At 37.8% G+C, this 27,790-nt stretch overlaps 2 protein-coding genes and 1 long non-coding RNA gene across 5 annotated transcripts in view; 2 read left to right on the top strand and 1 right to left on the bottom strand.

The window, feature by feature from the left end:
- Positions 1–27,790, top strand: part of LOC147380240 (uncharacterized) — a 679,399-nt gene that overhangs the window by 142,036 nt on the left and 509,573 nt on the right. The gene's annotated exons all lie outside the window — the stretch shown is intronic.
- On the top strand, positions 2–18,974 carry BTG3 (BTG anti-proliferation factor 3). Of its 2 annotated transcripts, none has more exons than XM_086322051.1 (5): positions 2–136; positions 3,566–3,744; positions 8,169–8,306; positions 13,218–13,425; positions 18,306–18,974. In XM_086322051.1, the coding sequence occupies exons 2-5, from the start codon at positions 3,572–3,574 to the stop codon at positions 18,543–18,545; spliced, it is 759 nt and encodes a 252-aa protein (XP_086178177.1). In that variant the 5' UTR covers positions 2–136; positions 3,566–3,571; the 3' UTR covers positions 18,546–18,974. The 2 variants fall into 2 exon arrangements, with proteins under 2 accessions (XP_086178177.1, XP_086178187.1); XM_086322061.1 differs by having other exon boundaries at positions 2–207.
- CXADR (CXADR cell adhesion molecule) overlaps positions 19,082–27,790 on the bottom strand; it is a 65,089-nt gene continuing 56,380 nt past the window's right edge. For both annotated transcript variants that reach the window (XM_086322028.1, XM_086322035.1), the window contains one exon: positions 19,082–19,717. In XM_086322028.1, coding sequence (XP_086178154.1) covers positions 19,676–19,717 — 42 coding nt within the window. In that variant the 3' untranslated portion in view covers positions 19,082–19,675. The remainder of the gene's footprint in view (positions 19,718–27,790) is intronic.

Raw genomic sequence — 27,790 nt, 5'->3', positions numbered from 1 at the left:
GGGCCGCGTTCGCTAGCTCTCGCGCGCTAGCCAGCCCGCCCTCTCAGCGCGCGCTTGGCAGCCCGACGACGCGGGAGCCTCACAAGCCTGACGAGGCTTGCAGCGCTCGTTCACTGAGCGCCTGTCCGCTAAGGCGGTACGTTCGGTTCCCGGCCCGGGGACTGTCGGGGTCGCCGAATCTCTGGCCCCAGAGCGGAGGCGGCGGCGGTGAGAGGACTGGGCCAGGAGGAGGCGGACATGGCGGGGCTCAGGGCAGCGGGAGGAGGGTGGTCCGGGCGCCCAGGAGGCCACGTCGAAGGCTCGCGGGCGGGCAGTGCGTGGGGGGACCGCGAGGAGTGCTGGGTCAAACAGGCTTGCATCGGCTCTGGCCCGGCGCGAAGGAAGGGCTGGGAACTGAAGGGGGCGGTCCTCGAGGGTTTCCGCGAGACCCTCAGGGGCATCGCGACGGCGGAGACGCCGCCTAGAGGCTCCTGCCACGTTTCCACAGCGCGTTACCTTCCGCTCGGGGTGGGCGACAGCCTTCCTCGCGCGGCCGTGGGTTTTCTGGACCCGGAGACCCGGCTTGCTGTGTCGGGGTGGAGGGAGGTCGCGCCTGAGGGCAGTCGAGTTCTCGAACCCGGGCCTCCGAAGGCTGGAACCTGCCCGGGGGCGACGGACCCTGCGCAACTGTTCGCGGGGGAGGAAGGGAACGGGGTTCGGGGCCCTGCCCCCTTAACTCGGGAAAATCCGCGATTGCAGAAGTTGGACGCGCTCGCGGGCGGTTCTTCCAGGAGTGGGTGGATACGTGGGGTGCCCCCTCACCTAGCGCTCCTCAAGAGCCCCGTGCCAGTGCCGGGCCGCGGGCTGCTGGGGCATGAAAAGCCCACCTCCCAGCGCCGCGGGAATCCTGCCTCTCGGGGTCTGGAGCCCGCTTTGTGGCGCCGCGAGGCTGGTCCGAGGCTCCTCACCCGCCCCCCGCGGCTGGGATTCCCTCAACCTTGGGAAAGTCTGTCCGGAAAAATACTTGTTTCCAGAAACGGGCTCGACTCGCCTCTCGTTACAAGGGAGGGAAAAGTACAAAGTTATAAACTCCTGGCAGGCAGGGCTGGGTTTTCCTTGGGGTTCTCGGCCCGCCGCCGGGAGCCGAGGAGACTGTGGAACAAAGTAGAACTTGAGGAGCTGCCGCGGTGACTACGTCCCCGGATGACGTCACCGTGCGAGATTTAAAATGGGAGCTTTTCGCTCCGAGTGTGGGTGGAGGGTTTGTGGCCCCTTACTCGAGATACTTCGCTTGCGTACCTCGGGTCTTCTGGGCCTTGCTGGGTTCTGCTTCCTGACTTTATAACTCTCCCCTCTGGGGGGTACCCTTCGGATCCTCCTGGAATACTGACCTGTGAGGGTGGGTTAAATTGTCAGCAAATCAGGCACTATTCCTTCAAAAGTGGAAAAAAAAAAAAAAAAAAAAATACCATATGACTCATCTTGTGTTACAACCCAAAGCCACCACTAAGTGGTTCTTTCCTTCCTTTCTTCCTTTTATTTTCTGATGTGAAACAGAGGGCCGAGGAGGGGTGGAGGGGGGCAGGAAAGGAAAACAAAACCCCACACTCAGATATGTAGAGCGGAGTTGGCAAATTGAATGAAGAAAATGAGTTAGTTGGGGATGGAGTATATTTCTTTAGCGTGATTCCTTGTTTTCTTTGGTGGGGTGGAGGCTGATGTAGTTCCATCAGCAAGTTTCATCCCAAAGCATATATTAAATTGCAGTGGGTTTTCTTTTCTATCATAACGTGGTGGAGTATAAATACAGCTTTATATGTGGAAATGGCTGACGTTTTTTTCAACAGGAGGCTGCACAGCAGTTGCAGAGGGCTGGGGTTGTGTGCTGCTGGCCATAGAAGAAACCCATTCTAGGGTTCCAGGAGGAAGGTTTGGGTGTCTTCCCATCTAGGATCAGGGTAGCTATGGCTGCCAGCATACTTCTCAAATACCATACAGAATTTATTTCACACTGATGTCCCTTGTTTGAATTTGCACAAGGAGGAAAGGAATCATACTATGAAGACAGACTTTAAGAGGAAGTTTGGGAAAAGAAAAAGGAAGCTAACAGAATCAGCTTTAGTTTTTAAATCTGAAAGAACTATAGGCTAGGTTAGTCAGTTTTTACACCAGACATAGCAGAGGCTGTATGTCTTTAATAATTGGCTCTGAAAAGGTGGTGTTGCTTAGTAAATGCAGCATCTGATAACTCCAAGTTACTTACAGCAGCCAAATGAATGAGCTCATCGGGTAAAGACAGAATATACATTGAAACAATCCCAGTACAAGAAAGATAACCAGTACAAGGTTTTTGCTTTTATGGATTAATCAAATCAGATCTGACGTTTAAAAAGAATCCTTCTTGAGGCAGTTCCAAAATGCAGCTGAATGTCTAATTATTCCTTTTAGTTTGGTTTTCCATGAATGATCCTGAATTTCCACTTTCTTAAATATGCTTTGATAGAGCTGGGTTTTTTGGTCATATTTACCTATGTCTCTGGTCCTGAAAGAATACTTAGAGAAGCTCGATGGTGGATCTTTGTGTATGACAGGTTTGTTGAAATATAGTTCACACACTCTATAATCCACACATTTAAAATGTACAGTTCATTGGTATTAGTATATTCACTAAGTTGTAGAACCATCACCACAGTCAATTTTAGGACATTTTCATCATTTCAAAAGGCAGTCTTATACTCACTGACATCACTCCTCCCCCATTCTCCTACCCCTAGGCCACTAATCTATTTCCTGTTTATATAGATTTGCTTATTCTGGACATTTCATATAGTGTTATACAGTATTTGATCTTTTGGCTTCTTTCCCTTAGCATAATGTATTCAAGTTTCATACATGTTGTAGCACCTACCAGTTTGTCATTTCTGTTGATGAATAATATTCCACATTTTATTTATGCGTATATCGGTTGCTCCACATTTAGTTTGTTTCTGCTTTTTGGTTATTATGAATAATGTTTCTGCGGACATTTGTGTACAAGTTTTTGTGTGAACATATGGCTTCATTTTTCTTGGGTATAGAGCTAGAAGTAGAATTGCTGGGTCATGTGGTAGCCCTATATATATATATATGACCTTTTTAGGAACTGCTAAACTGTTTTCTATATTGGCTCTACAATACTGGATTTTAAAGTGGACTTTTTTATGTTTTAAAGTACAAGTTATTTCTTATAATTTTAAACTTGAATTATTATAGTTAAATATTTATGCATGTAGTAAAAGCTTATAGTGGTATCATTGTAGTACTTCTGAGTGATATCTCTGATTTTTATTTTAGCTAACAGGAACAACTTGGTGTGCTCTCTTTAGTGAACTCCTTACAAAGGTGATAAAATTCTTAAGCAGTATTTAATAATAAGGTCTTTATGGCATAAATTAGTGACTGTTCCTTGCTCCAGATATCAGCCAATGAAACACGAGATAAAATTGGCAGGAGGAAAGGGGGCTGTAAAGGAGGTATATTTCACAGAGCTTTATCTTCAAATTTTGATGTTTCCACTTTTTTGAGAAAAACTATTTTATCTTTGCAGGAGAAAATGAAGAACGAAATTGCTGCTGTAGTCTTCTTTTTCACAAGACTAGTTCGAAAACATGATAAATTGAAAAAAGAAGCAGTCGAGAGGTTTGCTGAGAAATTGACCCTGATACTTCAAGAAAAATATAAAAATCACTGGTATCCGGAAAAACCATCAAAAGGACAAGCCTACAGGTAAAGGATTAGCTTGGACATTTGAATTGGACTGAGTGAAGGGGATGATCATCAGCTCCTCAAAGGGTTAGGGTTAGGGTTAGGAGCCAGAGGAGTGATGGTGTCCTGTCTATGTCTTTCTCAGTTTAGCTGCATCATACCCAGCTCAGGAGTGGCTCATTTATTTTTTCCTTATTCACTTAAAAATACAAGCATTTGTTGTTGGGACTCCTACTGCCTGGACTTGGGATGCCAATCTGTAGACTCCTGGGAATTAGTTTTGTGGTCATAGTGTGACTCCTGAGTGTTTTTCTTTGTGTATCACAGGTAGTTGAGGATTTTCACAATTGTAGAGGACCCCTGAAACTATCACTTAGAAAAGGGCATGGTAAGAGCTGAGAGAAATGAGATCCTTGTATCTAAAAGTAAATTACATGCGACATATTAAAAGTTTTCTGGAAAATGAGAAATAAGATTATTAGAACACCTGATATGTTCTCGACACAGGAATGATTTCATTTGTACTGTGCATAATTCGTTGTAGTAGAAGCCAGTGTAACCATTTTATAGATGAAGGTAACTTACCTATGATTTGCAAATGGTAAATACTAGCTCTGGAATTTGAATTCAGGTCTAACTCACCCTAAATTCTTAGGAGCTTTCTGTTACACCACAGTCTGACCACTGCCTTGTCTCTGAGGGTGAAGGCAGTTCTCACTCCCAGCTGTCTTTTGTACTCCAGTTTATAAGTTGCATATACAGTTTAAAGAAGAGCAGACTCCTGTAAAACTTGTCCTGGCATGTTCTCTCTTTAGTGTTTATGTGACTACTTGGGAACCTGAGTTGAGAATGTTCTACTAAACTCAGCTGTCAAACTGTGTCCCATTTGTGGATGTGACCAAAAAATAAAAGTGGAACAGTTGTGACTGTCATGAATATAAATTCTTTTATTTATGCATATTGCTGCCCCTAAAGATTCCTCCACAAATCAGCACTTCACAGTAAAAAGAATTTTCTTCCAGTCACTGTGTTCTTGTCAAGTGTATGACTATTCAGTGTGCAAAGGAGGTAAAAATATGACTTGTTTAGTTTTCATTTGTGAAAAGCAAGGTAAGCATGTGATCTGTTGAAAAGAATCAAAGTAATTGATATATTTCTCTCTCATTTTTATCCAAAGAGGTTTCCTAGTATACTGGAAAATGTGAGTGAAAGTAGAGATGTGGATGTAATTCAAGTTATTGTTTTTTATCCTCTCACTTGATTCTCTCAGTTTTTTCCTGCATATCTTCATTTCTGATAAAGTGTACAGCTTTTGTGAATTAGAGCTCTTGAGGCTTTTTACACTGATGTAGTTGACATTGGACTAAGGCTTTTGGTAGTGCCAAGCCACTGTACTGTTACTGAAAAAGGAGACACTGTCAAATAAATGCTTAAAGATCAGACAGTGTACAATTTCATTTCCATTAATTTCAAAAACTTGAGGAAAAAAGTTAGCCAAACAGGATTAAATTGGCATGTAATCAGAACTATCATTATTGAGTCATTTTGAAGCCATCTTTGAAGTAGAAAACTATTAGAGTTAATAGTGGGTTGTTTTCTTTTATAAAAATTAGTAGACTATAGAATTAACCAAAGTTTTAGACTCTTCATAGAAGTGTTCTTTTTCTTCTAAAGTTTTTATATTAGTATGTTTCTCTGCAACATACCACAAATAAGGGCAATTTGGCAACATTACCGAGATCTGTAAAAATATTCATAGTCTTTGAAAACTGAGTCTCCTAAAATCTATTCTAGAATCATAATCAGAAATGCAGACAAATATGTATGAATATGGATATTTCTTACACTTTATAATTGCAAAAAATTGGAAAGCACTACACTGTCAAGTAAATGATAGACTATTTTTATGCAACTTTTAAAATCTTGTTTTTGAAGAGTGGCTAATGGGTAAGTAGTCACAGTATCTAGAGTGAAAAAAAAATAGCATAGAAATATGTATGGTATGCAAATTTTGTTGAAACAGTGTCTCTAAGCCTTTATATTTACATTTTTTTTTTTAAGCTCAGAGCCTACATCTTCACTGTGTGTTAAAAAACACATACATGTATACATGTAAGATCTATCTCCTTACCCTTAACTGATTTTGATCCTGGGCACATGGGACTTTTGAATCAACCTACACAACATTAGAATCTATAACATAAGACCATCTCATAGAAAGGAACAAAGATTTTCTTACATGTTTTAAACTAGTTTTAAATTTTTACTCTGAATTTGCTAAATTGTTAATGGTGATGTTATGATAAATATAGGCCTAATTGGGTTGTTCAATAAGATGAACTTTGGCATCTGTTGTGGATCTGAACCCTGCATTCACTACTTTCTTGCCGGGTAATGTTGGGCAAGTTACTCAAACTCTCTCTGCCTCCTTTCTTTCTTGCAATGGAGAAAATAGTATGTAACTCACAGGATCAATGTGAAAATTTAAAGAGTTAATATAGACATACTTTGTTTTATTGTACTTTGCTTTATTTTATATCACAGATGTGGTTTTTATAAATTGAAGTTTTGTGCAAGCATGCATTGAGCAAGTCTGTCAGCACCACATTTGCAATTGCATTTGCTCACTTTGCGTCTCTGTCACATTTTGGTAAATCTTACAGTATTTCATACTTTTTTGTTATTATATTTGTTTTAGTGATCTGTAATAAGGGATCTTTGATGTTACTATTACAGAGACTCGATGAAGGCTCAGGTGATGGTTAGCATTTTTTAGCATAAAGCTATGTATATTGTGTTTTAGATGTAATGCTATTACACATTTAATAGACTACAGTGTAGTATAAATATAACTTTTATATACACTGAGAAATAAAAAATTTGTGACTGGCTTTATTGTGATACTTACTTTATTGCTCTGGTCTTTAACCAACCCACAATGTCTGAGGTATGGCCATACATACAAAGTATTTAGAAAACTTTCAAAAAGGGTTGTTATTATTATTACTTAGAAATATATATTAGCTATTATCTAATGAGAACTTTTTCACTGTTTTAAATGAAAATGGAAATTGACTAATTAAATATAAACACATTATTCTCTTGATGTTACAGTATTATAGTTAGTAGCATTATCAATATTTGTCAATTAACTTATATTTTCTATATTTTAAAGCTTTGGGTCTGAAGAAGAAGTAAAATGATTTAATCTAAATTCACCTTGTAAATCGTGGGCTTCTCTGGTGGCTCAGACGGTAAAGAATCTGCCTGCAGTGCAGGAGACCCAGGTTCAATCCCTGGGATGGGAAGACCCCCTGGAGAAGGGAATAGCTACCCACTCCAGTATTTTTACCTGAAGAATCTCTTGAATAGAGGAACCTGGGGGCTACAGTCCATGGGGATCACAAAGAGTTGGACATGACTGAGAGACATAACACTTTTACTTTCATACTTTCACACTATAAATCAGGATTAGTACAAAAACCTGGATTCTCTTGGTTCATTTCTTAGCTGTAGGCAGTAAATACTTTCATTGTAACTAAAAATTTCTCTGTGTAAGCAGGATACTTATTTTAAGAGGTATTTTTGCATTCATACTGAGAGCCATCTTTGAGCATTCTGTTAGGTAGCTGTGGTTGGTACTTCTTGAGTTAAAAGAAAAAATGGGACAGATGGGAATTCCCTGGTAGCCCAGTGGTTAGGACTCTGTGCTTTTACTGCTGTGGGCCCAGGTTTGATCCCTAGTCAGGGAACTAAGATCCTATAAACTGTGTGCTGGAACAGTCTTTATTGGTTTAGAATTTTTTCACTTTTTTGCTAACTAAAAAATAGGAAAACCCTTGAGTAACACAACTTAAATAAGCCAGTAACACTTTTGGATTATCTTTTACTCTTAATACATGATAAAAATGGTTCTGTGTCCTTGACTGACTTGGTATTTAGAGAACAGTTATAGGTAAGGCAAAGGATACTCTTCTTAAGCAAAGTAATGACAGAGCAAAACTTGTCACAAAAATTTCTGAATATTGTTTAAAACATTAGTTGAGGTCTTTTTGTTAGCTGGAGATTTTGTTATACAGGAATTTGGCTAATTTTTTGCATTCAAAGTTCTAAGTAATTTCATGCAACTTTCATACTCCTTGCTTGTTGAAGTACATGTGAGGTTGAGTAGTTACTATCTGAAATGAGGTAGAGCCAGTTCTGATTTCCCTGTGCTCATGCAGATGCCCTCTTCTTTCTACAGGCTGGGTAGACAGCAGCATTGATGCTGCTGCTGTCTCTTTGCCTTTAGTTCAGATTTGTTAATCTATTTAGGATAGGTATTCCTGAGTTCTTTACCAGGGTTTTATTTTTTTTAATTCATGTTGGCAAATACTAGTAGATATAACTAAGTTTCTGATTTAAATTTTATTTAAAGCTATTAACATTACTCCACTTTTTTGTAGATGCATTCGTGTCAATAAGTTTCAGAGAGTTGATCCTGATGTCCTGAAAGCCTGTGAGAACAGCTGCATCTTGTACAGTGACCTGGGCTTGCCAAAGGAACTCACTCTATGGGTGGACCCATGTGAGGTGTGCTGTAGGTGAGTTCTTGAGTTTGGCAACTGAACTGATCACCATGCTGGAATTGATTTTTATGAAATTCTCTCAGGTACTGCCTATACACGTATCTTAATGGCCAGGAGCTGGTTGTTTGGCTTTCTCAGATGTGAATTTTGTAAACTAATCTTCTAGGAGGTGATAGTAAAAGACTGGTTACACTCCTGTTTTACAACTAAAGAAACTTAAGAAATGATAGAGTAGGGGATTTTTTTTGAAGAGCTTTACCAAGTTTATTGTAGAATTTAGATACCTTGACTCCCCATAGGTCAGTTATTACCTTCTCGCATTTGATAGTGCCCTTTCCCCTCTTCAAACTAGGAAAGTTGCTAATCCCAAATAATACTGGATAATTACTTTTGGTTGGTCTCTGTTGCTGTTTGTTTCTACTCTTGCCTTTCCCCGCCCCCTGCCCCTTTTGGCTTTTAAGTGGCTGAGTGAACTTTCTGTGGTTTTATTTTCATAATGGAAATTATTTCTTGTTTCCTAATGAGCAGAATTGTAAAAGCTAGGTGTGTTAGGTATGAAGCTGAACTTCATTCACTTTAAAAGCATTCATTGTGGACCAGGCATTCTTAGTTGTGGAAATGAAAGTGACATTATTCTTTCAGGTAGTTCAAAGTGTAATAAGGGAGAAGAAAGAATAAGCAGATAACAACAGAGTGAGATTTATGCTATAATAGAAATATGTACAAGATGCCCTGGTTGGTGGCACAAAGGGGAAAGTTACTGCCTCACGGAAGACTGTAGTCACCCCTTGGTATATCAGTGAAGGATTAGTTCCAGGACACTCCTCACCACACACGCGCATACACAGCCAGAACTAAGATCCTTGGATGCCCACGTCCCTTATATAAAATAGTGCAGTATTTGCATATAACTTGTGTATAACCTCCCATTTACTTTAAATCATCTCTAGATTACTTATAATACCTAATACAATGTAAATGCTATGTAAATAGTTGCCTTAAATTGAAGAAGTTCAAGTTTTTCTTTTACGAACTTTCTAGATTTTTTTCCCCCCAATATTTTTGGTCTGTGGTTGGCTGAATGCACGGATGCAGAACCCATAGATACAGAGGACTGATTTTATTGAGTAGGTGATACTTGAGCTGAGTGGTGAAGGAGTTGCAGTTGACTGACTAGATGACAAAGTAGGAAAGATGTTTCCAGACAGGATGAACAGATGCATGGAACCCCCTGTGAGTGATTTCCTACAGCTGTTCCATTAGGGTTTTCTCTTTGGTTTAGAGGTACAGTTTACCCATTGATTGTAGTAGAGGTGCTTTTGATGTAACCCTAATATCTTCTAAAGGTGGTCATGGGCTGTGACTTGATCTTCATCAATGAAAGTGGTGACGAAGACATGCTGGATAAATACATGGTTGTTCTGCAACAATTTTCTGGACCACCCTGGGGCTGCTTGATGTAAGCTGGTGTCTTATGTAAGCTTATTGCTTTGGAAAACTGGAGGCAGGTAGATTTTCCAGTACTTATTTCTCATAAAAAGGAATAGCAGCAATTTTTGGTCTGAGAAGGTCAGACAATTTTTAGAGTCTGGGACTAAGGACGGATTTACCTCAGGCCAGGGTCAGACTTTGTTTTGTAGACTTGGTCCACTGAATCCCTGCAGAAGACTTTTCAGTATACAAGAAATAGCTATCACAAAAATAACTATATTGAAATACTTACTTTTTTAAGGCCTATACTTTGATCCTGATTTACTCTTACTTCATGCACAGTTCTTTAAGTTGTATAGTTTTTTAAGCCATTAAGACTTACATGACATTTGAAGGGGGACTGTTCAAAATACAGTTGACTTTCCATATCTGAGGGTTCCATATCCACGCATTCAACCAACTTTAGTTCAAAAATATTTGAGGGGAAAAAATTAAAGATAAGTTCTAAAAAGCAAAACTTGAATTTGCCATGCTATGCAACTATTTACATAATATTCAAAGTATCTGCATAATATTTACATTGTATTAGATATGATAAGTAATCTGGAGATAGTTTAAAGTGTATGGGAGCGTGTGGGCAGGTTGTATGCAAATACCTTGCCATTTTATTTAAGGTACAATACTTGGGCAGCCATAGATTTTCACACTGGGAGAGGAGGGGGAGGGGATGGTCCTGGAACCAGTCCCCTAGGATACTGTTGTCATAAATTTACAAAAAAAGTAATAGTCTAACATAGAAGTGGGAACAAAAAAGCAAGAGTTGAGCCAAATATATTATCACACTGTCAAATAAGGAATATTTAATACAACAGTCTTAAATCATAGGGGAAAGTTTCTGTATCCAAGGATGTTTAAGAAGTTGGTGAATTACATGAACATTATGGACATATTTATTTGAAATGCTTAAACCATATCTTGACACCTGAAGATGAGAGCTTTAGTTACGTGGACATTCTGTTTTAAAGTGAATACTTCATTATATGATAATACCAGATAATGAAAAATTACTGAGCTTTCTCATCTTGCTAGTATAAGAAAATCCTTGCATTGCCTTCTGTATGATCAAAATTTTGCCCCAAATTGACTATGATGTGAGTTTCTTCACAGTTAATAGAAATTATCTTTAGAATGTTCATTAAGTGATGATAGAAACCCCAGAGGAAACAAAGTGTTAGTAATTGGGTAGAGATGATTGCTATAAATTAATAAAGGAAATTGAGATATTTATTAGTGCTTTTGAATCCAAACTGGGAATATTCTGAAAATTAAAACTGATACAGCAGTTACATAGTTGAATAAATAATGTGAGTCATTAAAAATAATAAATCATTGTATACTAAAGGCTGTGGTTGTAAAAAATAATTGAAATCTACTCAGAACATTATTCATAGAATTATTCCCTCAGGATAGATATTGGAAGAATGCAAAAGTGTTATATAGTTAGAAAGGTAATCACTTCGTGAAATACTTCAGATTATACTGAATAGAAAACAGATCTTTCCTATAAGGAGAAATCCTGCAAATAGCTGGCATGTTATTATCTACTCAGTAGTCTACACTTCTTTTTTGTTTGTAATTTCTGTAATCCTTTCTTTTCCTGATAAAGAGCATTAGATACTATTGATATTTTTCAAATTAACTCAGTTGGTCTTAATGTTTTAGCAGTGTGTTTAAATTTTAAATTGTAAAGTTTAAAACTTGTCCCTTACTAATTCTGAGGAATTAATTGCATGTTCTGCTATTACGGTAATATAGTAAGCTGTTTCACTTACCCTGAAGAGAGCCCTCATGCCAAAATACTACCAAGGGAAAAATGCAAAACCTAATTGAGCTCAAGTGTCAAAGAAATCTGAGTTAATAAAGCTGATCCTTCAGTCATTTAGATGTCTGCCCTTGGTTTAGGTTTCTGTTTCTACTGAGGTAGGGTTTTTTCTCAGATTTCCTGCCTTTCTGTTTTGCCTGAGTTGAAATTGTAGTTCGTGAATTCTGTGTTGTGAAGAACTCACCCAATTGTTCAGGCATTTTCTAAGAAGAAGAATCACCAGTTGAAGAACAACCACTATCCAACTATTTCCAGCTTCCTCATCCTGCAGATAAGAAACTAAGGCCTGGACAGACTGCATAACTTGTACCTGGTTACAGCTAGTACATGGCAGAGCAGAACCAAAAACATGTCTTGTGCTCTTTCCACCATCCTATAGCAGTTTATGAGACAGACTGAAAGAGAATAGAAAAAGGGAATTATATACTGTATTTAGATTGCATTTATGGCCCCATTCAGCCCATGAGAATAGAAGATAGCACAGCTAAAAGAAATAGAACTCACCTATGAGACTACTTGATTGCTATTTAAACTTTCATAGACTTTGTTGTAATTAGGCCTTTTACTTAATTGTTAATATCCTGATTCAGAAATAATTTGAGACGAGTTATCTTGAAATTAATTGACATCATAGTTAACCTTATTTTTCTTTTGAAGTCATTCTTACATTTTGTAAGCTTGGAATCATTTGTTTAACTTTAATTACATGTTGTGTAAGACTGCTTAACAGTTCATTTCCTTTGTCCTAACACTTCCTAGAAATTGTTTCATAGTGTTTATGATGTCTAATTTATTTGAATGGATTTGTCGGTTTCTTCTTTGTCCTCTCAATGAAAACTCCTAGTTTTACTGTGTATTATGCTATTTTCCCCTGATCGCAGAATTTTTTTTTCTAGTAACCAATAGCCAAAGTTAGATATCCTGACAGTTTTTCTTAGATCAAGGCTTTAAAAATGTTTTGGAAGAATAAAAACACTGCTTAAAAGAAGTGAACATTTATCATAGGAATCTCTGAAATCAGCAGTGTAATTCAAGAAAAATCCTTTTATTTTCCTCAACAGTAGCTATATTTTCTTTTTCTCTTTAACCTCAACAGTTCCCTCAGTTCTCATTTTTGTCAGTGTAGATACAGGAAACACAGGCCCCTTTTTTAATTTAATTGCAGTAAAAGTAAATCCCATAAGAAATATCTAGTTGATTTTTGACTTGAATTACTATGATCTACAATATAGGGGTCAATTAAAAATTCATTAGAAAGTTTTACTGTATTAATGTAAATGTCCAGTACTTTAATGTATGGCCAATTTCAGTGGTGCATACAAAAATGTAATCAATGAATTTCTCTTGGGGCAGTAAAAAAGAAAATCGGAAAAGAGAATGAATGAGGTCACTTTTTTGATACGTTAATAGACTGGAAAACTGTCGCCTGCCTGTTGGCATGGAGCTGGGTTAACATACTATATATATAGAATCAAGTTCTGGGAGGGTTCCTTCTTGGCCCGGGACTGGTGGCATGTCCAGACCTGTTCAGTTGTTTTTATGGACATTTGTTGCTTTGTTGATATAACTTCAGGGTTTCTAAGTTTTTTGTTTTTGGATTTTTTTATTCTAAGGTATGGAGAGAAAAATAATGCATTCATTGTTGCCAGCTTTGAAAATGAGGATGAAAACAAGGATGAGATTTCCAAGAAAGTTACCAGGGCCCTTGATAAGGTTACCTCTGATTATCATTCAGGATCCTCCTCTTCAGATGAAGAAACATGTAAGGAAGTGGAAGTGAAACCGAATTCTGTGGCTGCGACCCCCAGCCCTGTGTACCAGGTAACCATGAAGTGGCTCCATACTGAAGGTCCTGAGCAGGGCTTGCAAGGTCATCCTGGGTAATTCTGCTCATATTGCCCAGGATTTCTGACTTGAGATTTTAGATCACAGTTCTTGCCTTTCCACACTAAGGGGAAGCTGTTTCATCTGAGATGAGAATAGGCATCCTGAGTCATTTTATCAAAGGTCTGCTTTACTATTCAATATGTAGGATAAATATATTTCAAAAAGAATAGGAAGAATCATGGAAATAAAACACTTCTGATGTTTTAAAATCCTTAGTGCTTTCAGAAACAGCTACTTTTTTTTTTTTGTAGCCTTTAACTCTTCCAATTTGTAACTTTAGGTTTAACTTTCATGTTCCTCCCTCCCTGTGGTTAAAGAGAAACATCAATAAATTTTTCTTTAGTTAATTTTTCATTCAAGCCAAAACAATATCTTTCTTTGCCTTAACATGTAAGAATCATATAGCAAGCATGAGAGCTTTCCTGCTGGTTCGGTTGGTAAAGAATCTGCCTGCAATTCAGGAGACCCGGATTCGATCCCTGGGTTGGGAATATCCCCTGGAAAATGGAATAGCAACCCACTCCAGTATTCTTGCCCAGAGAATTATATGGACAGAGGAGCCTGGCAGGCTGTGGTCTATATGGTCACAAAGAGTGGGACACAACTGAGCAACTAACACATAGCAGTCAGACGTGTACTTTGTTCACTTATTTATTACTTATACCCCACATACCAAAGAACAGTTAATGTATTATAGATTGTAAAATTCTTAACAGTACTTTTCAACAGGAAATATTGTCAAGTAAAAAAAAAAAAAAATCTTTTGAGTTGAGCCTTATTCTGTACATGTACTTTTTCTGATTTTGAGTCTATTTTTAAATATACCTGTTTTTATTAAGTTGGGCTTAATTAGATATAATTAAACAGAACAGGTTTCTGGTATGGTTTGATTTGGCCTAAAATGAGAACTTAGATTTTAATGAGTAAGAAATCAGAGTATCATGAGTATTAGAGACTGAACCTTTAAAAAATTAACTTGAAACAGTATGTGCGTCCATGCTGAGTCACTTCAGTTGTGTCCGACTCTGCAGCCCTATAAACTGTAGCCCACCAGGCTCCTCTGTCCATGGGATTCTCCAGGCAAGAATATTGGAGAGGTTGCCATGCCCTTTTTCAGGGACTCTTCCCAACCCAGGGATTGTACCTACATCTCTTAACGTCTCCTACACTGGCAGACAGATTCTTTACCACTAGCGTCACCTGGAAAGCCAGAGTACAACAGTGACAGGTCCTCCGCTTCCCCAGCCACCAGTCTTGTGCCCTTGCATGAAGGTGTTCATTACCAGTTATTTTTGTATCCTTCCCAATAGAGTCCCTATATAGATAAGTAAACATAATATTTGTATTTCGGGGATCATTTTAAGACCACTGACATAAATATTTTGGACTTTTTTCCCTGTGTGATACATTATGTGCTACAAATTACCATTGTTAAATTACTTGCAATTCATTGAGATGTGTGGTAATTTGATCTCAGAATTTTATTTGTTGTTACTCAGTAAAGCAAGAATATGAATCCCAAATTGAACTTATTGCTACTAATTTTTACAAGTAAATTGACCTTTAATTTTTAGATTTTCTTTTAAAATTAAATTGTACTTGTTTTCCCCCTTGTTGAAAGACTACTGGGATAAAATTCTAACAGAAAAGCATAGAAATGGAAGTGTCTTTTATGTGCTTTTAAAATAAAACAGTTCTTTTTGACATTACATTCACTTTCACAAAACATTTCATAATGGAGAAGTATAGTTCAGCTCTTAACAGTCATTGTGTAGAAAGTTGGAGCAGATGGTCCACTTTAAGATCTTTTTTACCTGTCCATTTTTTTCATCTTGGATCTGGCTTTACCAAGAAGAACCTTAAAAAAAGAGGTTATCAAAGTATGGACAAAATAATTTCTAGCTTGGGGGTCTTTGTTCTCTGATAGGGGTCTGTGTTTTCTGAAAGGAACCTCCAAAGATAATTCTCCACTAAAAATGAAGATTATGTAATTTCTCCCCAAATTGGTCTATAGATTCACCTTGCTATCAAAATCCCAAAAGGCTTTTTTCTAGATAAAATTGAAAGAAAGGAGAATCAAGTCAGAGATCTCACACTAATATCAAGTCATTATGTTTATCAAGACAGTGTGTTAATGGTTTGTTGTTTACTCTCCAAGTTGTGTCCAACTCTTTTGTGACCCCATGGACTGTAGTCCACCAGGCTCCACTGTTCATGGGATTTCCCAGGCAAGAATAGTGGAGTGGGTTATGATTTCCTTCTCCAGGGCATCTTCCCCACCCAGGAATCAACCCGCCTCTCCTACACTGGCAGATGAATTCTTTACCACTGAACCACTAGGCAATCCCTGTGGTAATGGTTTAAAGATACACAAATATATTATTGGAACAGATAGTAGACTCCTTACGTACAAAATTTTTTTTAATAAGTGCCAAAGCAATTCAGTGGGGAAAATCTATAAGAACTGGTACTGAAACGATTGGATAATCCATTTATTTTTTAAAAAGTGACCCTAACTGCTACCTTATTCCATACATTAAAACAACAACAACAACAACTAATTTTAAATGGGTCACAGGCCTAAACATAAATACTAAATCTGACACTTGGAAGAAAACATAGGGAGATACCTTTATTATTTAGGATAGGCAAAGATTTCTTCCAAAAATGTTATTAAATTTGACCTCATCAAAATTAAAAATCTTTGCCCATCAAAAGAAACTGTAAAGAAAATGAATGGGCAGAAGTATAGGCTGGAACAAAATATTCTCAATACATATATTTGTCAAAGGACTTGTTTTCAGAATATACTTTAAAAATCAGTCCTATAAATCAACAATAAAAGACAAATGATCCAAATAACAACAGTGGGTATAAGATGTGAAAAAACACTTGTACAAAAGAAGTTATATAAATGGCCAGTAAGCAAATGAAAAAGGTGCTCAGCCTTATTTGTTATCAGGTAATTGTAAATTTAAGCCACAGTGAAACACTACTTTCAGAATGGCTAAAATTAAAACATCTGACAGTACCAAGTGCTGACAAGGATGTGAAGAAGCTGGATTCATAAACTGTTGATGAAAGTGTAAAAAATGGTACTGTCACTTTGAAAACTGCTTGGCACTTAAATATGCATCTGCCCTATAACCCAACAGTTCCACTCCTAAGTATTTTAACAAGAGAAATGAAAAGAACCATATCTACAAAGCCTCTTACTAGAATGTTTATAACAGTAAAAAAAACAAATATCCATTAACAAGTGAATGGGGGAAGATAGTCATATATTCATTTATACCATAGGATAATAACAATAAAACAGATTTTATAATAGACACAGTACAGAAGGACCTAAAAAACATTCTTTTGAGCAGAAGAATTTTGCCAGGGAATTCTTTAGTGGTCCAGTGGTTAAGGACTCTTGTTTTCACCGCCAAGGGCACAAGTTTGGTTCCTGGTAGGGAAACTAAGATCCCACAAGTCATGTGTTACAGCCCCCAAAAAAGAATATTGCTAGACACAAAAGAATATATACCTTCCATTTATATGGTGTTCACAAACAGGGAAAACTCAGTCTGTGATAGAGATTTGAACAGTGGTTGCTTGTGGGAATCATTGTTCCAGAATTGTGTCTACTTTTTGAGTTTTAAAAGCTTACCAGGACCCCAATGTAGAAAGAAATGAAAACATTCCACTTCACTATTGGTTTTTAGTATAGGTCAATTATTAGTTGGAACTATTAATAAATGTTTTCATTTCCCCATTGTAGGTAATCAAGAATTAACTGTGCATGCTAAGATTATTCACTGCAGCATTGTTTTGTGTGCTTTTGTGCATTGTTGTTTTAAAAGACTGAAAGCAGCCGAAATGTCCTGTCAACAAGATACCACTTGATTTAGTTATGGCATAGTCACTGCATTACTGTCTAGCTGTAGATTTATGGAAAAAGTCATTATATATATGAATGTCTCTGATATGTATTTGAGTATAGAAGCAGTATGCAGAATTGTGGATATTTAATGTGTATATTGATGTACACACAAGTATATTCATAGAATCTCTCTAAAGGTAATCAAAAAGTTGATTAGTGTCTGCTGCCTCTGAGAGGGTAGCTGGTAATCAGATAAAGAGAGACTTTTTTTTTCCACTATATACAACTTCGTGCCTTTTGAATTTTCTATCCTGAATGTAGTGCTGATATACAGAATATAAATTTTTTAATCCCTATGCTAAGAGCAGATTAGAAATCAGAGAACTCTGAAACTCATAGTCACAGGGCACAGTATTCTGAGCAGAGAGGTCCAAGACTGCTGAAAACATTTTGCATAATGTGAACTTGATGTCCCACTTTACTTACAGCATAATCTAAGACTGTTGTTCCAAAATGCTAAACTGGCTACATTAGAATCACCTGCAGAGTGTCATCAAAATACCTGGCCTCTCTTCCTAAAATTTTGTTAATACTGTTCACTAGAACAGGACTGGGGCATGACATTTTTGTGTTTAAAAGCTTCATAGGTGACTCTTCAGCCAGCTTTGGACACCAGCGGTCTTAAACATGATGTGTCCTTACAGGCCTCTACTCATTCTGTGTTTTCATCTTTTCTGGTTGATACAGCCAGAGAATACCTGGTTTTCGAGGGGTGTGTTTGAGTTTATTAATTTTTGTTCATTTGAAAAATACTGATCACTTACTTTATTTGAAGTTTTTAACATATTTAGACTTGACTGTAGGGAATGTCCCTTAGAGCTACTCTTTGGGTTGTGGGTGAGTGAGTTTGTTTTTTTATTGATTTACCATTTTCTTTTCCCTACAGATTTCGGAATTAATATTCCCACCTCTTCCAATGTGGCACCCGCTGCCCAGAAAAAAGCCAATAATGTATCGAGGGAATGGCAATCAAAGTCACTACCCTCCTCCCATTCCATTTGGTTATCCAAATCAGGGACGGAAGAATAAACCATATCGCCCAGTTCCAGTAACATGGGTACCTCCTCCTGGAATGCATTGTGACCGCAATCACTGGATTAATCCTCACATGTTAGCACCTCACTAGCTGCTTTTGTCTGTTGGTGTCATGTTGAGCGAAGGTAGAATAAGCCTGACTACACATTAAAAGTTCATACTTAAAGTAGTAAAGTTAGATGGGCTAAACCATCAAACTTATTTTTATAGAGAAGTTATTAAGAATAATCTTTTCTTAAAAATATATATGCACTTTAGATATATTGATATAGTTTGAGAAACTTTATAAAAGTTAGTCAAGTGCCTGAGTTTTTAATATTAAACTTGAGTATTTATATATTGTGCATCAGCTCTGTTGCTTATGAGGATACTGTAGGAGTGGATGATCTAGCACCTTTGAGCATTTACTTTATGGAAAGTATGTAAGTTATTTATACACATGGAAATCTATTTTATGTTGTTGTTTAGAAGAATTGCATAAAATCATGTAGTTGCAAATAAAAAGTAGTTTGAGGCATGACAATGTGTGCTTCTGTTCTGTGCATAAACAGAGAAGAGTGAAAGGGATATCTCACTGCAGTGTTTAGTTAAATATTTAGCAAAGAAAAAGCCATGTAGCAATTTCCATTTTTCTTTAAAAAATTTTTTTATTAACCATAACTTTCCCAAAGGCTATAGTAGCAAGTGATTCATATAAAAAGTCTAAAATTTGTTAGTAGTACCTAATTGAAAATATAAATACAGTGAAACATCTTTCAGTCATCAAAGTCACTATACATAGGATTTTCTTAGCCTGGAATTTGGCCTGTACAAATGTTGATAAGACATCTGACTATGCCTAGTGCCACTGCATAAAGCAGAAATGTCCTTGTAGATGCTCTAAGCTCTGCCTTGTGCTTTTTTTCTTCAACACGTTAAAGTCTTTATTAAAGTGAAAGTGAAAGTGACGTCGCTGTCGTATCCGACTCTTTGCGACCCCATAGACTGTAGCCTGCCATGCTCCTCCGTCCATAGGATTTTCCAGGCAAGAGTACTGGAGTGGGTTGCAATTTCCTTCTCCAGAGGATCTTCCTGACCCAGGGATTGAACCCGCGTCTTCCACATTGTAGGCAGACGCTTTACAGTCTGAGCTATTCGATGGAATTTTTAAAAGTCTTTATTAGTGGTCTAAAATAAAGTCAAACAGTACAGTACTTCAGATTCTTCAGTGGTCCTTCGTATTTATACCACTGTAGTGCCATCAGTCTCGTAAGTGTACTTGAACTACAAAAACAAAAAGAGAAAAATTTGGATTTAAAAAAAAATTGTATTTTTTCCCCGAAGGTATATTTTTAAAAACTAAGATGATTACACTTTCTCATTATACACATCTTTAAATTTCTAGTCCTAAATTATTTGATCAGAAAAATCAACACTTGCTAATAAACATTGGATGTCCTTGGCTGTTCCAGATATTCCTGTTGCTGGTAAATTCTGTTGTGTATAGACTACCAGAAAAGTGCACAAATCATAAAGATACATAGCTCTCAGGGTATGTGGTATTCAAAATGTCTGCAATCTCAACAGAAAATTTACCTTTAAACCTCAGAGACTTCTGGTTTCAATGTTACTGTGCTCTTCAGTAGCGCTAGTTAACTGCAGAGTCGTGTCCAACTTTGGCGACACCATGGACTGTAGCCTGCCAGGCTCCTTAGTCCATGGAATACTCCAGCCAAGAATACTGGAATGGGTTGACATTTCCTTCTCCAGGGCATCTTCCCGATTCAGGGCTTGAACCCAGGTCTCCTGCACTGCAGGCAGATTCTTTACCAACTGAAGTGAAGTGAAGTGAAAGTCGCTCAGTTGTGTCTGACTCTCTTCAACCCCGTGGACTAAACAGTCCCTGGAATTCTCTAGGCCAGAATACTGGAGTGGGTGGCCTTTTCCTTTCTCCAGGGTATCTTCCTAACCCAGGTGGATTCTTTACCAGCTGAGCCACAAGGGAAGCCCAAGAATACTGGAGTGGGTAGTCTATCCCTTCTCCAGCGGATCTTCCCAACCCAGGAATCGGAACCAGGCACGATCTCCTGCATTGCAGGCAGACTGTATACCAACTGAGCTATCAGGGAAGCCCCTTATCGACAGAGCTATGGTATTATTCTCTTAGTTAAGACTGGATTTCAATGAAAATCACTTTATCAAAATTATTGACCACAAGAGGGCATCAGATGTTCTTTTTCCAACTTCCAAACTAAAGGTTGTAATTATAATCTCCCTTCTCCAAGGTAAAGTATTTGTGGTTATAGTTTAAATCACTGTTTTTCCTAGACATCTACATACAGAAATTGCTACTTGTAATGGAGAATGTTAAGTATGCCAAAGTTGTTATTATATACATGGCTTTACTGGAATCATTTTTGTTAATTAAAAAAAATATATAGTTCATTTAGGAAAATAAAAGTACCTAAAAGCACAAAGAAAGAGATGATCAAAATTAACTATAATATTTCCAGCTGAGATAACTTTTATCTAGCAAAGTATTTTAGTAGCCGAGTTACTATTTTAGTGGATGGGGATATATAAAAGAGGGAGCTTTTACTTTATAAACCTCTGTTTTGTTATTATGAAATATACTCATTTTATGGTCTCACAGTTTGAAAATGTGGAACATTTTCTTATGTCATTGATTTTTTTCCTAAAACATGATTTTTAATGTTTTCATGGTATTCATATTTATGTACCTTAATTGATTTAACCAGTCTTTATCATTAGCTATTAAGCTACCGATCTCTCCCCCCCCCGGTTTATTTTTATTTGTCCATAATTGTTTATTGAAGCTTTAATGTAAATTTATTTATTTTAATTGGAGACTAATTACAATATTGTATTGTAAGCTACTGATCTCTATAGGAAATTTTTTTTTAGCCACATTATTTAAATATATATCTCCTTTGTTGGAGGTGGTTGCAGGCAGGGAGGTATTCCTTTGAAGTCCAGAAATAAATGAGCAAATTTGTTTCAGAGCTGCCAGTTTAATTTACATACATACATATCATCTATAGATGATAAATTTCTTAAGAGTCAAGTCAATAAGCTGTAAAATTTCAACAGAAAAATAGGACTGTGGCACTAAATTCAATGAAAAAAAAGTTTTGGTTTTGAATCTTATTGATCATCAAACACATATAAAGACATGAAATAAAATTTACTGATTAAAAATAAAAGTATTTAAAATTTATAAACTTTGTCTAAAGTGACTGGAACATGACAAATGTAAACTTAAATTTTTTCACCTGAGTTAAGGTGAAATAATATTTCATGTTTCCTAATATTGCCAATGTTAATACAGACCATATTTAAAATCAGATATTGATAGCTGATAAGATCAAATTATTTCATAAATAATTCTGAAAAGACAGCTTGTGAATGCTCGATAGTCACTGTGAAATCTGGACAGAAAAAACTAAAATAAATGCAAGCTCTCTTACAGGGATTTGGCATGCAGATTTATTGTAAAATTACCCTCCCTAGCATGATTAGGATTGCCAATCAAAAAGTTTAGGTGGGAAACCATTACAAATGATCTACCCAATAAACATTTTAAATATTTAAAATGTATCAGTATACAGTCAGTCATCTAATATCAGGACTTCCCTGGTGGTCCAGTAGTTGAGAATCTGCCTTGCAATTCAGGGGAAGAGGATTTGACCCTGGTTGGGGAACTAAGATCTCATATGCATGCCACAACTAAACCAGTGCACAACAATTAGAGAAGCCCACACAGCCAAAAAAATAGAATTAGGAGACCTGAATTTCATTTCTGTTTGCTTTGGTAAATCCAAACCTTTCTGAATCTTGATATTTTCATAAAATGATGTTGTTTAGTTGCTAAGTCATGTCCAATTCCTTGTGACCCCATGGACTGTAGCCCACCAGGCTCCTCTGTCCATGGAATTTTCCAGGCAAGAATACTGGATCGAGTTGGCATTTCCTATTCTAGGGGATCTTCCAGACCCAGAGATTGAACCTGAGTCTCCTGCATTGTCAGGTGGATTCTTTACCACTGAGCCACCAGGGAACCTCTCATAAAATGATACTGAATTAGATAACATAGCCCAAGGATATCTTGGGGGTTGTTTGACTTATCAAATTTAACTGCTATGTGAATTTTCTTCACTTACTATATTACAAATCTTTTGCCCATAATATTGTGAAAATTAAAATGCTACAAAATCACACACCAAAAAACGAAACCTACAAAAACATGTGTTCATCAAGTTCTGTTGGCTACTATCCAGTGTCTTGGATGTAACAGACTGTATCTTTAAGTTGGCAAGGCAGAGATTACATTTCCTTTCATGTAATTATCTTGCTTTGTGTTCTCTTGTTTCTGTGAACATATAAATCATCTTCCCCCTTATCTGGAGGTCAGAAGGCTGGTGGAGACTGAATGATGGAGGGCTGATTGTCCAAAAGGTTTCAAATCATTGGCACAGTAGGCCTCTGCATGGTGTCACTTTCCACAGTTTCACTTACTTGCAGTCAACCATGGTTCAAACATTTTTCCATTTAATATTACTGTTATGAATAAACAATTCATAAGTTTTAAACTGCACAGTTCTGGGCAGTGTGATGAAATATTGCACCATGCTGTTCATCCTGCCTGGGACATGAAGCATCCTTTTGTCCTGTGTACCCCACCTGCTAGTCACTTAGTGACCCTCTCAGTCATCAGATGAACATTCGTGTCCCGGTAACCCTTTGTGTTACTTCATGATGGCTCTAACAAGTGTAGCGATGCTGGTAATTGTAATATGCCCAAGAAAAGCCATAAAGTGCTTCCTTTAAGTGAAAATGTAAAACTTTACTTAATAAGAAAAAACTGCTGAGGTTGCTAACATCTACAGGAAGAATAAATCATTCATCCGTAAATTGTGAAAAAGGAAAAAAAATGTGCTGGTTTTGCTGTCACACTTCAAACTGCCAAGTTATAGCCACTGAGAGGGGGCAGGTATTTAATTAAATGGAAAAGGCATTAAATTTGTACAATAAGATTTTTGAGAGGGATTACATTCACATAAATTTTATTATAGCATATTGTTGTAATTGTTCTACTTTATTATTAGTTATGTTATTAATCTCTTACTGTGCCTATTTATAAATGAAACAGTAACACAGGTATGTATGTGTAGGAAAAACACAGTAAACATAGGGTTCAGTATTATCTGCAGATCCAGGTGTCCAAGGGGGGTCTTGGACTGTATGCCCGGTAAGGGGGGACTACTGGATCTTCACCATCACAGTCTCCTCTCAGAATTGCAAGGTCACTGTACTGGTCTCCAGAAATGTTCTCACTGTTGACAGTTCTGGGACGCCATGAGGAAAAATGTCCTACTTAGCAACATATAAAGAACACAGTGCCAGTAGCCAACGTGACAGTTGACCTAACATGTGACCAACACATCTTCTTCAAGTGCAAGATAACTCATGTTCACCATTAGTAGTTTGTGCTGATTCCATAAAACTGCTGTGGGCAAAACCTCCATAAACTTGAAGAAACCAAGGATAAATAAACCAAGAAATACAGAATGATGGGTACACTTGTGGCAATGAATTGATATGAACATAGTCAGAACTGCTCCAATTATCATCAACAAAGTTTGAGTGCATGTGCTTAATCGCTCAGTGGTATCCAACTCTTTGTGATACCATGGTCTGTAGCCCACCAGGTTCCTCTGTCCCTGGGATTTTCCAGGCAAGAATACTGGAGTGGGTTGCCATTTCCTACTCCATCAACAAAGTTTAACTGAGACTCTACTATGCATTGGTCATGTAGATGTAAACATGATCTGTCTTTGAGAAGTGTGACATCTGCTTACAGAGAGGAGACAGGTGAAGACGGAACCCTCAGTTTCCTCGGAGGGTACAATCTCAAGAAGGAAAAGATTAGGAGGAGAGCTTAGAAAGGATTGGGATTACATGGTCAGAAAAGGATAAGACCATATGCAGAATGAAAGAAAAAGAGTAACCTGGTAAAAGGAAAAAAAAAGTGCATTTCGTATCACAAAGGGCTATTTTTTGTAATATTTAAGAGCTCCCGCTCAGACAGTAAAGAATCTGCCTGCAATGTGGGAGACTTGGGTTCCATCCCTGGGTTGGAGAAGGGAATGGCAACCCATTCCTGTATTCTTGCCTGGAGAATCCCATGGCCAGAAGATCCTAGCGGGCTACAATCCATGGGGTCGCAAAGAGTCGTACATGACTGAGTGACTAACACACACAATACACACACCAAATAAGCAGAATTGTGATATAAAAGAAACATGGGCAAAGCATATGAACATAGTTCTCAAAACCACAAATGGTTTTTAAACATAGGAAAAGATGCTCAATTAACTACACGGAAATAGAATTTTAAGCCATGACAAAATTTTCTTCTCAGAGATTAGGAAAGATAAAAAATGCTGGATAAGAGTATTGGTGAGGAACTGGAAGGGGATAAGTAAAGCACTGTTATCCGTTGCAAGCATAAGCTGCTACACTAATTAAAGAAGATATTGTAATGACAGCTTCAAAATAGGCTTTACTCATACCTCTCCCTTCTGGAAGTTTAAAGACATATTTGCACATAAGAAAACTGATATATAGACAAATATTACTTATAATTTTACTCATTGTATCAAAAAGATGGGATCAACTTAAGTGGCCAATTGGAGACTGGTTAAGTAAGTTACAGTGTAGCACTCTGAAGTAATATTATACAGTTTTGAAAATAAGATTATTTTAGATAGATATATAAATGATATGTAATAGATAAATAGACGTAGGATGGTCTGAGAGGATTTGTTAAATTAAAAAAATAAGTGTGCATAAAACATTATTTTTTAAAAAAACACATACGTGGAGTTTCCTTGGTGACTCTGGTAAAGATCAGCCTGCAGTGCAGGAGACCTAGGTTTGATCCCTGGGTTAGGAAGATCCCCTGGAGGAGGAAATGGTAACACACTCCAGTATTCTTGCCTGGAGAATTTCAGGGACAGAGGAGCCTGGCAGGCTTCGGTCCATGGGGTTGGAAAGAGTCGGACACAACTGAGTGAATGAACACACGATATACATGTACATATATGCAGGCATAAGCATAGAGTAAATGTTGCAGTGGAGAGCTAGCTGTGAAAGTTTAAAGGTAGGCAGAGTGTGGACTTTAAGTTAGATATTGTCCAGGAAAACTTTTGAGCAAGGGAGTGCACTGAAGTGTTTTAAGAAGATTAACTTTGAATTGGAGAGTTTTAATCAACTTTTGTCTGAACAAAGGTTAACTATAGAGAAATGGTCATCTATTCACTTCAAATATCAAATAGATTATTTCTATCTAAAGCAGTCAAAATTCATTGGAAGGACTTATACTGAAAGCTCCAGTATTTTGGCCACCTGATGCAAAGAGCCAACTCATTAGAAAAGACTCTGATGCTGGGAAAGATTGAGGGCAAGAGCAGAGGGAAGACAGAGCATGAGATGGTTGGGTGGCATCACTGACTCGATGGACATGAGTTTGAGCAACCTCCAGGAGTTGGTGAAGGACAGGGAAGCCTGGCGTGCTGCAGTCCACGGGATTGCAAAGAGTTGGACATAACTTAGTGACTAAGCAATAAGCACCTCTTCAGGTCTTCCTGAGGTTAGATGCTTCCAGTTCTCACCAAGCAAGTAGTAAATGAATGGAAAAGGATATTTCTTTTTATAAAAGCAACAGAGCTGAAACAAATCATACAAGCACGCTTTCACTGAATACTTAATTTTAGTCAGCTCTAGTACCAGATGCTAAACAGGCTAGGCATAACACATTCATGGTCAAAACCGCATCTGCTCTCTCAGAATTATCTGAGGTCCCTTTTCTGTATGTGTTAGCCTCCTCCTTCTCCCATTCTTCAACCAAAACTTTCTAATTTCATCTCCTTCCTCAGTCCTCTTACCACCTAGCCACCCACCCCCTACCCTCCCAGAGTATGACCTCACCTTTACTTCCTGGAGAAAAGTGAGACTATCTAATTATATTCCATCCACAGTCACAATCCTATTAAATCTGCCCCCAACCTCACTGACTTTTCCCCTCAATCTCAGAAGACGTTCTCCTTGATTTCGTCAACTCAATCCTACCCACATTCCGTTTTGACCCCTTCCTCTTTCCAGACTCCTTTTCCGCAGCCTCACAAAGTTGCTAACCTTTACCCCACTCTAGTTACTGTTTCCTCTGCCTTCCTCCTTCCCTTCATGGCCAAGAATATTGAAAGAACAGTCTAATATAGCTTTCAAGTTGTATCTTATGAATCAGACATCTCAAGAGCTGGTGGGGATATCGTGGGAAGAGAAACAACAACAGTTTGGACTTGGTAGGATTTAATCTGAGTGGGGTGTGTTTTGAATGTTAACTATGTTTCTAGATCCTCCTCAGCTCTCATGCATGCTTCAACCCATAGAACTAAGGGTTGGGACAACCATTCCACCAGAACTGGTCCGTCATTATGAATGACTTCATTCCCAGAATGGTTTCTGTTTCAGTCTGCTGTGCTCCAGAGGGCTGATTCGGGTCCTCTTCTCATCCCACACAACTCTCTCCTGAGTGATTTCACCCTCCCCCCACCTTTTTTTTTCTTTCAGATTTAATGTATATATATATGCCTTTGGCTTAAAAAGGCCAGAACTTCACTTTTTCACCTTACCAGGTTCCTCAAATTGTGCTTTGCATTCACAAAAAGAAGCTTGTGAAATAATCTAGTTTAGTTGTATAAGAAACAACAGTACTTTCACTTAAATCCCACAACTTAACTTGCCCTAACAACCCACTGTTCTAATACTTATGCTCTGAAATACCTCAAAGAATGGGGGAGACTCTAGGAATGCAAATCAAATTACATATAACCAAAAAATCAGAAGCAACTTCTAGGTCCAAAAGTGGGGAAAAAAAGGAATTATAGAGGATCATCTTAATGAGACATCATGCAGCTATTAAAATGGATATATATATATATATATATATATATATATATATATATATAAATACTTTTAACAACAGCAATACGTGAACCGTGAACTTCCAGATGTTCAAGCTGGTTTTAGAAAAGGCAAAGGAACCAGAGATCAAATTGCCAACATCTGCTGGGTCATGGAAAAAGCAAAAGAGTTCCAGAAAAACATCTATTTCTGGTTTATTGACTATGCCAAAGCCTTTGACTGTGTGGATCACAATAAACTGTGGAAAATTCTGAAAGAGATGGGAATACCAGACCACCTGACCTGCTTCTTGAGAAACCTATATGCAGGTCAGGAGGCAACAGTTAGAACTGGACATGGAACAACAGACTG

The sequence above is a fragment of the Bos grunniens genome, chromosome 1 (genome assembly GCF_055505025.1).
Source record: "Bos grunniens cultivar Pamir isolate PY7600 chromosome 1, Bosgru_T2T1.0, whole genome shotgun sequence".
NCBI lineage: Eukaryota > Metazoa > Chordata > Mammalia > Artiodactyla > Bovidae > Bos > Bos grunniens.
Note: the sequence above shows the minus strand (reverse complement) of the source record. Positions and strands in the feature narration are given on the sequence as shown.

Excerpts from the sequence above, each read along its gene's own strand:
- BTG3 (XM_086322051.1), top strand. The coding sequence starts at position 3,572 with ATGAAGAACGAAATTGCTGCTGTAGTCTTCTTTTTCACAAGACTAGTT. Across the intron at positions 8,307-13,217 it reads CCATGTGAGGTGTGCTGTAG|GTATGGAGAGAAAAATAATG; the intron begins GTGAGTTCTTGA and ends TTTTATTCTAAG. Across the intron at positions 13,426-18,305 it reads CCCCCAGCCCTGTGTACCAG|ATTTCGGAATTAATATTCCC; the intron begins GTAACCATGAAG and ends TTTTCCCTACAG.